The sequence below is a fragment of the Ictidomys tridecemlineatus genome, chromosome 16, assembly GCF_052094955.1.
Source record: "Ictidomys tridecemlineatus isolate mIctTri1 chromosome 16, mIctTri1.hap1, whole genome shotgun sequence".
NCBI classification, from domain to species: domain Eukaryota; kingdom Metazoa; phylum Chordata; class Mammalia; order Rodentia; family Sciuridae; genus Ictidomys; species Ictidomys tridecemlineatus.
This window is the reverse complement of record NC_135492.1, coordinates 40007689-40022508: the sequence shown is the minus strand read 5'-3', so window position 1 is coordinate 40022508 and position 14820 is coordinate 40007689. Positions and strand designations below refer to the sequence as shown.

The window sequence follows — 14820 nt, the reverse complement described above, 5'->3', positions numbered from 1 at the left end:
TGGCTAGGCATTTCTATAAACTTAATCCTTTCAGATCTGCCAAGTGTGATTTTTCACTTTTTCAGATGAAGAGACTTTGGGTCAAAAGATAAAATGGGTCAAAAAGTCACAGCTAGCTAAATTTAGAAAGCACAGTGAAAGAGCACTTGTGTTGCTCTCAGTGAGAGAGCACTTGTGTAGCATGGAACACAAGTGTAGCATGGAACTTGGGTTCCATCCCTAGGACTTGGGGGGGGCCGGTGAGGGGAAAACTAAAATGTATTCAGAAGTGTATTTCTGAATTGTAGCAGTTTTGGCTTAGAACATGTTGAGTTTGAGTGACAGTATCCCCCAGAAATGTCAAGATGGACTGAGTCCAAGAGAGAGGTGAGTAGTTGGTATGGTGGTCATCCATGCAGAAAAAGCCATGAGGCCATATGCAGGAAAGAGAGCAGTGGATGAGAAGAACAGAGGGTCTGATCAGTGAGTGGCTCTGATTTAGAGGATGCAAAACTGGGAAATGGATTGTCATAGGATAGTCTGAAAAATGAAAAGTCCTATATAAACCAAAGGAGGAAGGGCTTTGATGAAGGAGAAGAAGATCAACAATGTGAGAAGTCCAGAGGTCAGAGTTCAGTACAAGGGTCCTTAGGCTTGTGGATGAAAGCATTTGTGGTCCTTGTGAATTCATTTTCTCAAACTAAAGTTTACACAAAGTTAGAACGGGGGGGAGGGTTGCAGTTAGACGCATAACCATGTTGAGGGGCCTTAAGATTATGGAAGATTAAAGAAGTAAAGGCTCTGGTGAGATCCACTTCCACTGTCTGCTACCTCAGCAGGGTCAAGATGAGGAATTTTGGGGAGAGCAGAAGTCTTTGTAAAGTCACATGGTTTCTCCAAGTGGCAGTAGTATAGTCAGTGGTTAGGCTATTGCAAATAAAGTGTCTCTAGAATTCTTTGTTTTATTTCTCAAAAAAATCAATACATTTTATTCTTTTATCTCCATCAGATTGCAAAATTAAAAGCATAACACAGGGCTGAGGATATAGCTCAGTTGGTAGAATGCTTTCCTTGCATGCCCAAGGCCCTGGATTCAATCCCCAGCACCAAATACACACACACAAAAATTGGCAAATCTTACTCTATATTAATTGAATTGTACCTCAATAAAATTGACACAAAAATTGTTTAAAAAAAAAAGTATAACATAAACCCCAAACAGTGTTAGGCTTTATACATTTATAAAGTGTGTCTTGGCCTTTCTTTTCTCCTTTGGAATTTTCTTGATCCATCAAATTTCTGGTGATTACTTCTCAAAACAAATTAAGTACTAGTAAGCTCTCTTGGTGTTTTGGCAAGACTGATCAACTTTGGGGGCAACTGCAATATAACAATGAAAAGACTGAAAATGTACAAGCATTAAAACTTTTATTCTTTGAGACATTAGTAAGAAAAAAGCAGCTCAAGGAAGTTAAATTTGATCTTATTACAAAATCCAAGCATACAAATCTTGAGTAATCCATTTTGGTCAAAGAAACTCTGTGATCCTGCATCTATGACTGTCACACAAATTGCTTGATTACGCTGGTGATACTTTTTCCTTTACCCATTCAGTACCACCAGTGTGTGAATCACTGTGGCAGACACTGGGGAGGTGAGCAGGAGGAAAACATGGCCCCTGTGCTGTGAAAATAGCCCTGAATTTGAAGTTTGAAGACCTGGGACTTATGGCTAATTAAGTGTGCTACCTCAAATAAGTCTTGTGTTTTTATTTGTTTTGTTTTGTTTTTAGCTTTTTTTTCTCATCTCTGGGCTTCTAATGTTCCCACTACTATTAAACGTCTGTGTTTTTCTGAGTCTCTCTTTTGTAGCATGATTAGGAATTTTAATACAAGCATTTAGGACTTTCCTCAGAAGGTAGGAGATTTCTGTGTCCAAGTTATCTGTTATTGCTACTTTCTTTGTTTTTATCATCATTTATCTTGCATGGGTTTGTGGGGGGAAATCTTTATGAATTTATTAATCAAACTGAATGTCTACAATTTGTAGGACTGTGGGTATTAGAAATGCAAAGACTTAGGACTCTAGGGCTCCACTGCAGTATGAGAGAGATGGGGAGAGAGGAGGAGAGGACAGATATTTGCATTGTAGTGTGCTCAGTGACTAATAAATGTGGAGAGGTGATTATTATTTCAGGAATACTCATTGATTGCTTCCTCTGTGTCTTGATTATACTGTGTGCACTAGGCACTGGGCATTCAGAGAGGAAGGAGAAACAGTTGAGAGCGAACAGCCCTGGTTCTTATCTGTTGAAGCCAAAGGTGTCTCATGTTTGCATAGCACCAGATAAACCCCTTTGACTCTGGGCTCCTAGTCTTTTTTTAAAAAACAAAAACCAAAAAACATATTTTTTTGTTTTATTTGGGTGTTTTTGTTTTATTTGGATGCTGTGGATTGAACCCAGAGCCTCATTTATGCAAAGTATATGCTCTTAAGACTGAGCTACATCCCTTCCCTGAGGTTCCTAGTCTTAAGGATCTCTGTTAGCAGTTAGCAGCACCAGGATGCTGTTCTTTAAATTACATGGAGTGAGTTGCTCAAGTAGTCTTTAATCAGGTGCCATGCCTTGAAGATGAGAGTATGGTCTTAGAGTAGGTTGTGCCATTGAACCAGACACAGAAATGGAAGAGCTCAAATGCAAAGAAGGTTTATTTCTTGCTTACCTAATAGTCAGGGATGGCATCTGGTTGTCTTCCACCTTGTGGCTCCATCATCCTCAAGGGCTTTGCCTTTGTGCTTTAGTTAAGTCTGAGTTGTTACTTTCAAGTAACAACTGGGAGATGGGAAATAGAGCCAGAGTGAAAATAGGTGGAAGATGGAGGCCCAGCCTGTCTCTTAAAGAGCCTGGCTGGAAAGGGACATGTGTTACTACTCCCCTCAGATTCTTTTGAGAAGAGATGTGCCTTTCTGGCCAGAAAGACTGGAAAATGGTATGCCTGGCTATAAGCATTGAGTATGTCATCAATTTCTGTTGAAGAGAAAGGTCGGTTTTGGATGACAATCTCTGTACCCAAGTGAAATGGTTAAAAAAAAAAAAAATCTTTCCTGGGCCCTCTTTATCCTGAAGATTATTTATTTTTATCTTTAATCATAAGGAAAATTTTTTTCTAAGCCTCAAATTAGATCTGATTGGAAGAAGATAAGGCATAACTCTTGCCCTCAAAGAACCTAAAAAGTAGTTGTGCAAAAGCCTGTGCGCAGGACACAGGTTGTGTCTGTCTTGTCCTCTCCTGTGCTGCCTGCATCTACCATAGGGTTAGTGCATACTAGTTGCTTAAATAACTGTAGGCTGTCAAAATGGGATGTGGTATTTTTGGAAAGATACCAGTGGACTCCATTAAGGATGTTATAAATTAAAATTCAGAGATTGTTAGGGAAAATAGGAGAAAATGAAGCAAGGGTGTGATTCCCCAAGCTCCCCATAGTTATGCAAAGCTGTTGTGTGGAGTAAAGAACTCTGTAGGTATAAAATTCAACCTCTGTTCTTCTGGAGGATTTATTCTGTTCTGGTTACCCGCTGCCAGGAAATAACTGGTGCATACTACTGAGATTTTAAAAAACATTATGTCCCCACATAGGCCCAGAATTTAGACCTTTGTGAAATCCATACTTTACCAGGTTTGTTAGTCAGCCTGGCATTACTACAACAAAATAACTGAGGCATCAAACTTTATGAAGAGAAAAGATTTATTTAACTCCCAGTTTTGGAAGTTAAAAGTCCAAGATCAGGGATGGGGTGGGTTGGGGACCCATTTGTTTAGCCTCTTGTGAGGGAAACAAGTGATGGCACATTATTGCAGAAGCATGTGCAGGAACGAAAGGTCACATCTTCAACAGGATGAGAGAGCAAGAGAAGGGTGGGGCCAATATCAGGCTTTTATAGCAGTACTGGCAAGGAGTCCCAGGAGAACTGCCGAACTGCCTTAGGAGGGCATGTCCCCAAGGACTAGGAGCCTCCCACTAGGCCCCACCTCCTAAAGATTCCTTCACCTCCCACTAGTAGCACCCTGAGGACCAGGCCTTTAAACATGTGGGCCTTGGAAGGACATTTCACATCAAAGGGCACCAGGTTAGTATGTACATCATTGAGAATTCCTTCTTGGGTTTAGTATGTAGGGGAGATTTCTAATTCATACTCTTTTAGCAGCTTTATTGAGAGAAATTTCACCTGCTATGAAGTCCCCCCCCACTTTTTTAAAATATTTTTTTTAGTTGTGGTTGGATGCAATAACTTCATTTTGTTTATTTATTTTTTATATGTGGTGCTGAGGATTGAACCTAAGACCTCACACGTGCTAGGCAAGCGCTCTACTGCTGAACCACAACCCTAGCCTGAAGTTTCCCCTTTTAAAGTATACACATCAGTAGTTTTTAGTATGCCCATAGAGCTGTGCAATCGTCACTATTATCATCACTCCAAAAAGAAACCTCTAGTAGTCATTCTCCATCTGTCTCCTCCCTTTCCCCAGCACTGGGCAACCAAGAATCTACTTTGTGTCTGGGTGAATTTGATTAGTTTGGACATAAGTAGAATCATAGTAAACTAAACTACAAAATAGTGTCAGAACTGTTCGAGTTAAAATTTCTCATCCCTAAGTATTGGGCTTTTCCTTCTATTATTATTATTATTATTATTAATTATTATTATTATTATTAAATTTATTTCCCCAATAGAATTTTAGTCCTAAATAATGCTTCTCCTTTCCAATCCTCATCATTTATTACCTGGCCTAAGTGTTGGTGTTTCTAGGAGCCATCCTGGCAGTAGCTTGGGTTCTTAGGAGATAGGTTCCTCCCCTTTCAGAGTAAGGCTTTGACATGGCCCTCATGTACCTGTTACATTTGGACACTTGGGAAGAAGTGAAACTTCCTCTTCTGTACTTGTATTTGAATTAGTTCATAGCATCCTCCCTGTGTCCCAGGGTCCCATTTCAGCAGTAATTCCGTAGAGTTAAGTCTGGGTGGAAAGGCCTAGCTTACCAACTGCTCTGCTTCCTTTTCCTTCACTGTAGGCCTAATCTTGCCCATTGTGATTTCTCTTTCTCCTCAAGTCTATCTTTGATGTCCTCATCTCACCTGGATGAAGAATATTCCCTTATTGGAGGAGCATGGTGACAAACAACCTGTGATTTGCTGACTCACAGCTCCTAAGGGAAGGCTTCAGCCTTTGAGCCATCGCTGTCTGCCTCCCTCCCCCAACTTGGCATTTGAGCCTCACAGGCAGCATTGGAGAGAGTTCTTATATCCTGTCACACCTGCTCTAGGTTTAGAGCTCTTCTCCTTCAGCTCCCCAAACCCATTTTTTTTTTTTTTGAAGACAATAAATGAAAAGACACTGGTTATTTACACCAAGCAGCTACCATTAGTGTAACGAGTAACAGTGCATTCTCTGCATTGGTTGTAAATGGCAGTAATATCAGGTCATTAATGAAATGCATATATTCATTTTGCATCTATAACCTCTGAAACATAAGTTAATCATCTCAGAAGAGAGAGCAGATTTGTCCATGTCTGAATTTGTATTCAGAATCAACTCATCATCTCTTTTCCTAACTTTGATTTCTCTGAGGATCTTGAGGTCTTGGGGGGCATTGTAGCGTGCATGAACCATGTGGTGCCATAGATTGACAGGTGGCCCAGGCACAGGACATTTTGTCTGCTGACTCTGATAGCCCTTGGGGATTTGCTCAGCAGCAGCCAAGTGCAGAGCCCAGATCGTGGAATAAGCAGAGGAAATGTGCTTACAGCTCTCTGGGAGCTTAGTGTCCTCCACTTGGATGTAATGGCCATTGTTCTTACAAATGCTCTAAAATATTATGTTTCATTTTATGTGTCCTCTATTACCAGAGAAAATGGGAGCTAGCTTTCTGTAATAGAGGATTAAAGCAGGGCCCTGGGGCCGGGCAGCACAGTGCCTTGAAGTCAACTAGTTCTGGTTTTAGATTTGACCACCCAGAGTTATATGACCTGGGGCAGGTTGCTTGAGTCTTTAAGTGGGGAAAAGAGCTATTAATAAGAACTCACACTTGGCATACTTCTTGACCCAAGGTTTTCCCTCTTAGATTGAATATAAGAAAGAATAAAAGATAGAAAAGGAATTTCTGTTTGGGAGGTAGTGAGGAGCAGCATGCTGTCGTAGGCTTCTTGGGGAATGGCACCTGCTTCTCAGTCCTGGAATGATGGTGTTGGTCCCACGCTTAGTCTTCTCCCGGCTGGGCGAAACTGGTTTCCTCGCCATTCCCCTGGTTCACACAGGGTCCCTGCGGTGCCTGCTAACTGAGTCTCTCTGTGTCTAGGAATGCTCCCACACCTGCACACTGCTGCCCTGCTGTAGGGACACTGTACAACACCAACACACTGGAGTCTTTCAAGACTGCGGATAAGAAGCTCCTTCTGGAACAAGCAGCCAATGAGGTTAGCCATTTTCTGTGGGCCTGGCAGGTAACATGTTTCTGATCGGGCACATGGGTCTGATGCAGAAACTAGTATATAATAAATACTTGAAGATGTTTGCAGGTCTCTGTTTATTTCTCTATAGAGAAATAAATTGCTCCTTCTGTACTGGCAAGAAGATCAGGGAGAAGACACTGGCTCTCAGCTGGACATAGGCCAGAGGGTGAAAACTCAGGTTTGCTGATCTCCAGTGAGCACTTTGGAGAAGCCTGGTCTCTCCCTGAAAGTTACATTCCTGTGGCTGAATGCATCCAGGTGCTCTGTGCCTTGTGCCCCAAAGAGGCTTGGTCGTCCTGTGCATGACGATGCCATGGGAGGTTAGTTATACAGAATCTCCAGCACCTTCAGGGCTAAAGCTAATCTGCTTCTGATTTATAAGGCCACTGTTGGTCTCTTTGGACTGTATTTGGTCACAGCAGATCAGCTGTAACTCCCATCACCTGCTTTCTCTTCTCTCTTGTCTTTTTGGGACATGATGTTCTCTATACCTGGAATATCTTTCCTTTGCTTCATAGCTGAGTTAAAAGAATTTAAATAGGGATAGAGAGAAAAAAGAGGGACAGTTTATCCCAATCCTCCTTACCACTATTAAGAGTATATACCCACTATTGTGGGTATATACTCTTATAAAGCCCATGTAAATGAAATGACTATATGGAAGAGACATCTGGACTCCCATGTTTATTGTAGCACTGTTCACAATAGCCAGGAGGTGGACTCAACTGGGATGTACATCAATGGCTGAAAGGATTAAGAAAATATGGTACATAAATATGGTGGAATATTATTCAGCCATAAAATGAGAGATCCTGTCATTTGCTGTGACATGGGTGGAACTAAGTGATATAGCCCGGCAGAGTATGACAGTCACTGCATGTTCTTATCTTATGTGAAAGCTGAAAATGTTGATCTCATAGGAGTAGAGAATAGAAGAGTGGTTACCAGAGGTTGGGAATGGGAGAGGAGAGAGAAAATATAGAGAGGGTGGATAAAAGACTTTTTGAAAGTACCATGCTTAAAACAAAAACAACAATTGTAGGAGAACAAAAAAGAGGGGGTTTCCTATTTTTGTGGGCACAATGGTCAGGGAAGAAAATCTCTCAGCCGGTCCCAAGGCAGGCTTCCCGTACATCCCTCTCAGTGGATGAGGCTCGTGACTTAAGTGGTGATGGCTGGTCATTTTTCTGGACCTGTGACCTGACTGCCTCTGGATCTCTTGCCTTGGCTGCACACTTAAAAGGGAACCTCCAAAGAGTTGAGACAGTTCTTAATCTATCAAGGGGAAAAGTAGGTTGTCTTCACAGGAATTCCACCCCTTGACACTTGACAGGGGCTCAGACTTCTGGCGGTTTACACTTTACCTTCATGTTGGCTCAGGAGAAAGCCAGGGCCTGCTGTTTCAGGTCCAGTTCCTCCAAAGCCATGATGTCAATGGTAAAGGCTTATTTCTCCTTGCTTTTTCCACAGCTGTCCTTGGGGAATGGTTCTTCTGTTGGGGTGACTATTTTGTCCTGCTTAGCAACACAAAGTTTAGCAGCTAATCTTAGCTACTAAAACATCTTGTGACCAGGACCAGCTTTAGCTTCCAAAGTTCTTGTGGAGTGTACATAAACTTGTATTTCATTCTCCTTTTCATCTCTCAAGGCAGGATAATCCCAAGTGTGGCTTTGAGAAATCCCCTCACTGTAGTTGAGATCACTTCCTTCAAGAATCCCTGCTGGGTGATGTTACCTACTTCTATGATAGCAAGTCCAGTCTGTTATTACCTACTTCTATGATAGCAAGTCCTACATGGTGTTGAACTTGTACATTTATGCCTGTCTCTCTCCCGAGATTATGAGCTTCCTGAGGGCAGGGGCTGTGTCTTTTATTTCTGCAACCCTGTTGTAGAAAATAAGTAGGTAGCTACTGAAGGATGTCAGGAATGCACAGGAGTGACCTGGTTGTCTCTTTTGTGCTGAGATTCCCATAGAGGAGATTCTTTGGCTGGAGGAGATGCTTTGGCTGGAGGAGACGCTCCCTTACTTGGCTCAAGAGCATGGCTGACAGGCAGTGTCAAGTGGGCCAGGAAGTAATGACCCTCTTCAGTGCCCAGGATAAGCAGTGCTGGGCCTCAAAACAAGAAGAGCCTGGGGCTTCTCAGTTTCACACTTTGCTTGACAGTGAGAAGCTCAGAGTTGCTGGGCAACCTGTCTTAACGCTTTTCTTTCTTTTGGCAGATCTGGGAATCCATAAAGTCAGGTGCTGCTCTTGAAAATCCTGTATTCCTCAACAAGTTCCTCCTCTTGACATTTGCAGTAAGTAAATAGGCTCCCTGTTGTATTGAGACTGGTGAAATCCCCAGTTCATTCTGGTGGACCAAGAGGACAGGCTGCTCTCTTCTCTCTGAAGGTGTTACCTCGTGTTATTTGTTATAGCTGTCAAAGAAGCTCTAATTTGATTAGTGGCCAGATAATGCTTTATTACAATGCAAAATGAATTCATTCGTACTGATCCCACTGTTAGTAGTTGCATAGTTTCTATAACACAGTGACCCAACTCCTGTTATTAAGGACATTATGAAGTCAGGCTTAGGGAGCAGTGGTTTCATTATTGTCAACTAACATCTTTGTTAAATACAGTCCTGCAAAGCTTAGTTGCTAGGCCCAGTGTGTTAACTGTCATTATGACAAAATACCTGAGATAATCAACTTATAAGGAGAAAATTTATTTTGGCTCATGGTCACTTGGCCCTGTTGCCTTTGGACCTGTGGCAGCACTCATGGCAGGAGTTTATGGTGGAGAAGCTGCTAATTTCAGAGTGGCTAGGAAGCAAAGAGAGAGACAGGAAAGGAGGGAGGGGGGGTCCCAATATCCCATTCTAAGACACATCCCCAGTAACCTCAGTTTCTTTCACTATGACCCCTCCTAAATCCCCATCACCTGCCAGTGGGCATCACAGTCTGGCAACCAAGGCCTTAACATGTGGGCCTTTGGGGGACACTCCAGATTCAAACTGTAGCACCCCTTAAATAAGGGAAAAGAGCTTCTGGGTTAGAGGAGCTCACACGATGTGGCTTGACCATATAATTTTTTTTTTTTTTTTAACAAAGGAAGAACCGGGCATGTTGTCATATGCCTATACTTCAAATGCTCAGAGGGTGAGGCAGTATAATCACAAGTATGAGGCCAATTTGGGCAACATAGCAAGACCTTGTCTCAAAAAAAGTTTTTAGGTAAAAATTAATAAACAAAGGAAAATGCCTTCTATATATATGATCTAATTTTAAAATACATTAAGGGAAGCCTTGAAGAGGAAAAGGAATCACATGAGGGTAACATCACTGCCTACAGAGGGTACAGTTAAGGAGCTGGAGGGAAAGACTAAGTCTCAGTGAAGAGGCAAGTTAGGGAAAGGTAAGGGCTGCTTGTAAAGATATTAGCTACGCACACACATGCAAATGTGTGTAGAGATGGTCCCTGGCTTTTGATGGTTTGATTAGGATTTTCAGCCTTGTCTGAAAGTGTATCCATACAACCATTCCCTTTCTCACTTTCAGTACAGTGATCAATACTTTGCATGAGGTATGCAACACTTTATGGAAGAGGCTTTGGGTTAGATAATTTGGCCAATTGTAGGCTACTGTAAGTGGTCTGAGCACATTTAGGGTAGACTAGTCTAAGCTGTGATGTAGGTTAGGTATATTAAATGCATGTTTAACCCAGGTGATGTTTTTAACTTATAATGGGTTTACCTAGACATAACCCCATTGTTTAGAACATGTGAGGGCACGTTTGTAAGTGTAAGTAAAACTGATTTGTCCTTTAAGTTAACTGTATAATGTTCTGTCTAGTATATATTCCATAGACTCCTGTTGTACATTTAGGTTGTTTCTTTTCTTTCCTTTTTTTCAGTGCTGGGGATTGAACACAGGGACACTTTACCACTGAGCTATATCCCCAGCCCTTTTTATTTTAAATTTTGAGACAGGGTGTTACTATTGCTGAGACTGGCCTCAAACTTATGATCCTCCTGCCTCAGCCTTCTGAGTTGCTGAGATTATGGTATAGGTGTGTGCCATTAGGTTGTTTCTAATGTTCTCTATTATAAAAAATGCTGTAGGAAGCAATATTGACCATATTGATATATTTTTTCCTGCTCATTTTATTTGCTTAGAGTAAGTTCTTTGCTATAGATGAAGTGTGTATCATTACAGCTTCATCTGCTTCTCCTAAATGCCACCTCCCTTTTTTATTGCCCAAGCACAGAGGGAATGGTGGGACCCCAAAGATTATAGCAATGTGTGGTTATCTACAAGGAGCACATTTTCTAATAAGTTATGGTAATCATTTTTCTGTACATTTGATTACTTTTGTAGGTTCTCTATTAGGATAGATTTATTTAAATATTGCTAAATATTTATGTTGTTTTAGTTGAACATTAATACATTTCTTATACCAAGAATTCTCTTTAATAGAACATAGATAACAATTTGCCCTTAATGAGAAATAACAGCTCTGACTTAAAGTTTGGAGGCATTTCTCAGAGGTGTTATGTGTGTTGGCCTCACTGCCCTTTCTGAGTGTTCTTAGCCTGATTTACAAAAGAAAAAAAAATTAATTTCTCTTTTAAAATCTTCAGGCTCAAAGAGCCTTATGTTTAATTTAACCAAGGTCCTTTGTATCCTGAAAAGAATCCTAAGAAATTCAAGCTTTTGGCTTTTGAAGGTGACCTGATAAAACTCCTTAGAATGTGTGAGGTCCTTCATCTTGAATTGTTTAACCTTTCGCTAAAGATCAGTTATGACAAATCATTTAAGTACAAAGAAGAGAGAATCATCTCTGGGGGATGTTTTTGCTTTCCTTTCTGCTGTTTTTAGGCCTCAAAGGACCAGACACTTCATTAATTTCAATTTTTCAGTTTGTTTTGCCATCGTGAAAAGGGAGTTTTTTCTTAGTTGATCAATTAGTGGTAGAGTTAGACACTGTGGAAACTAATTAGTAGACCTTCTTATCTGGAAGCATGTTTATATGTAAATTTATATTTAAAGAGTCATCAGGTATGATTCCATTTGTATGAAAAGCCCAGAACAGACAAATCCATAGAGACAGATGATAGGTTAGTGGTTGTTTGCTAGAGGATAGAGAGGTAGGGGAGTAGAGAGATTCTACTAGAAGGTACAGAAATGGCTATGGGCTGATGAAAATATTCTAAAATTAGTGGTGATGGTGGTTCAGTTTTGTCCAAATTCTAAAAGAAAAAAAAAATCCCACTAAAATGGACAGCTTAACATGGTGAATTTTATAGTATATAAATTATTTCTCAATTTTAAAAAGGTCATCTGATGAGCAAAATGGTGCATACCTGAAATCCAAGCAACTTGGGAGGCTGAGGCAGGAGTATCTCAAGTTCAAGTCCAGCCTGGGAAACTTAGCAAGATTCTGTCTCAAAATTAAAAATGAAAAAATCTGTGGGGGTGGCCCAGGGTTATGGCTCAGTGTAGAGCGCTTGTCTAGCATGTGCGAGACGATGGGTTCAATACTCAGCACCACATAAAATAAGTAAAATACAGGTATGGTATTCTGTCCAACTAAAACTAAAAAATATTAAAAAAAAATAAATAAAAGATCTTGGACTATAGCTCTGTGGTAGAGTGATCCTGGGTTCAATCCCCAGTACCATTGAACAACAAACAAAAAGTCATACCAAGCCACAGTTTTTATTCTTATCAAGATTCAAGAAGAAATATTAACTATCTAGATAACTGTATTAGTGTCCAGTTGTCACAGATAAGTGAGGAAGCTGCTCAGTACCCATGTAAATCTGGTACTGTACCACATGAGTGATGCAGGCCCCAAACACTGCAGGAATTCAAAGACAAGAAAGAGCCCAGGTGGGAGCAGTATCAAGGATAGCCTCATGAATCCTCTTCCCTGGGTCAAATCCCCGTCCTTGGGTTGCTTTAACCTGGTATGGAAATGGCTTAAATCCCAGTGAAGATGAAAACACTTCTACCACTGTTGCTCCTTTGTATTTGAAACTTCAGTGTGACTCTTATGGTTAATCCTGCACACATTTTATCTCTGTTCCACATAGAAAATGAGCTGCCCCATGGCTGGGCCAAGGTTGATTCATTTTATCAAAATGGCTCATATTTTGCCTTGTACATAGCAAGTGCTTAGTTAATAGTTGTTGACTTGAATTTCACCAGCAAGGCATTTCAAAAAGCAATGATATATAGGTTCAGCACCCTTAATCTGAAACTTAAAAAAAATACTCAAGCAACAAAACTTTTTGAATGGTAACATATGATACCACAAATGGAAAATTCCACAACTGACTTTATGTGATGGGCTATAGTCAAAATACAGGCACATTAAAAATATCATATAAAATTACCTTCAGCCTGTGCATAAGATGTATATAAAATATAAGTGAATTTCATGTTTAGACTTGGGTCCCCTCCCCAAGATATCTCATTATGTGTATACAAATACCTCAGTACTTAAAAAAAAAAAAAACCCAAATCCATAATACCACTGGTCCCAATTATTTTATAGAAAGAATTTTCTCAGGCATGGGTACAAGAATGACATGGTTTCCTCAATGATGTGCTTAACTTATTTCATTGTGAAGAGAGCTGTATGGGCATTGGCATTCATTACTCCACCACATATCCATCAAGTGTGTGTGGTACAGTCATGGAAGCAGCTGAAGTCATGGAAACATAGTTCTGATCCCTCCCCCTTTACCTCTTTTGTTGTTATTGTTCAAGTGCTTTATCCTTTTCCAAGCTTCAGTTTCTGTCTATAAAATGGGATAATAATAGTTGTCTCTAAGGGTGGTTTGTATTAAAGCATGCCAATGATAATATCAATGACATATTGTACATTTTCTGTTAGCAAGTGATCAATAAAGTATGTTATGTTTACTGTCACATTATTAGTGTGTACTGTGAAAGGGTACTTGGGATTGTTTATAGAGGGACAATGCTGGGGATGCAGCCGAGGGCCTTGTGCCTACAAGGCAAGCACTACACCACCGAACTATATCCTCAGCTGGGAGGGTATTTGGGATCAAGGCAGAAGTTCTGTGTTCTGTTGGGATTTCTGTTGGGATGAGAATATTTGACAAGCTAGACATATTTTGTGTGCATCGCTTTCCTTTCTTAATTAGCTATGAGACATTACATTATTATATGCATTTCAGTTTAATTATTAGTGCTCTTCTGATATTTTATATGTTTTGTTCTAGGATTTAAAGAAGTACCACTTCTACTATTGGTTTTGCTATCCTGCCCTCTGTCTTCCAGAGAGTATTCCTCTTATTCAGGCGCCAGTAGGTTTGGATCAAAGGTTTTCATCAAAACAGGTATTAGCCTATAAAACAAATTCAGATAAAGTTGAGTTTAAGCAAACAGGAACACCTCTGGATGAAGAGGTGGTACTAGAATCCTCCAAAGGCCAGATGTATTCACAAATTGTGAAGTCATTTTCTAGAGGTAGAGAACAGTATTCCATGGTATGGAATTACATAGGTGTTCCATGGTATTTGGTGAAAGACTAACCCTGCAGGAAGGAATTATAGGAACATTTTGAAAGGCTGGAAGCACTTACCAAAATGTGGTTTTCGCTTTCAGTGTGTGGAAATATAAAGCAATATCTTTGGGGAAGAAAATCTTTGAAACAAAATACAAGAGCTTCCACCACCCTCACACTAAGTAGCAGAACGTCTCCATCATGCAGAACTAGGCATTGCCATTTAAGGAGGGCATTAGAGATCAGTCCTGAGAAGAGCAATTAAATTAATTAGGCTGGTGGAACACAGACCCCAAACTAGAGAATGTTGATTATTGTTTAAGGCAAAGATTGAATATTAAGATCATTTTAATTCAAGAAGCATATCAGTGACTAAAAGCCTATATTCTGAAGCCATAGAGCAGCTGCTAATGATTATAATAACAGTAATAATAATAATAATAATAATAATAATAATATTAAGAACAAATTCAAGGTTTTACCTGAATTAGTGGTTTTACCTGACTAATTTGTCAAAAAGAAATCTACATTGGGGTAAAAATAATAATGAATGAGATGGACTGCTTGTGGGTATGGGGTTTCTTTTAAGGAGGAGCAAAAATGTTCTGAAATTATCTCAGTGATGGTTGTACAATTCTGTGAACATACTGAAAATAATCATTGAGTTATATATTTTAAATGGACAATTTGTATAGTATATCTTAATAAAGCCGTTAAAGATTATGGTAAAATTTATCAGTGGTAGGTTTATGTTCACAGGAAAGATAGAATACTTTGACCATCTCTCTCAGCCTCTGTGATTGACAACTT

General features: G+C 40.1%; 1 protein-coding gene across 2 annotated transcripts in view; it reads left to right on the top strand.

The window, feature by feature from the left end:
• Atg7 (autophagy related 7) overlaps positions 1-14820 on the top strand; it is a 239697-nt gene that overhangs the window by 22532 nt on the left and 202345 nt on the right. For both annotated transcript variants that reach the window (XM_005333795.5, XM_021731992.2), the window contains exons 4-6: positions 6336-6453; positions 8712-8789; positions 13727-13843. In XM_005333795.5, the coding sequence (XP_005333852.1) occupies positions 6336-6453; positions 8712-8789; positions 13727-13843 (313 nt within the window). The remainder of the gene's footprint in view (positions 1-6335; positions 6454-8711; positions 8790-13726; positions 13844-14820) is intronic.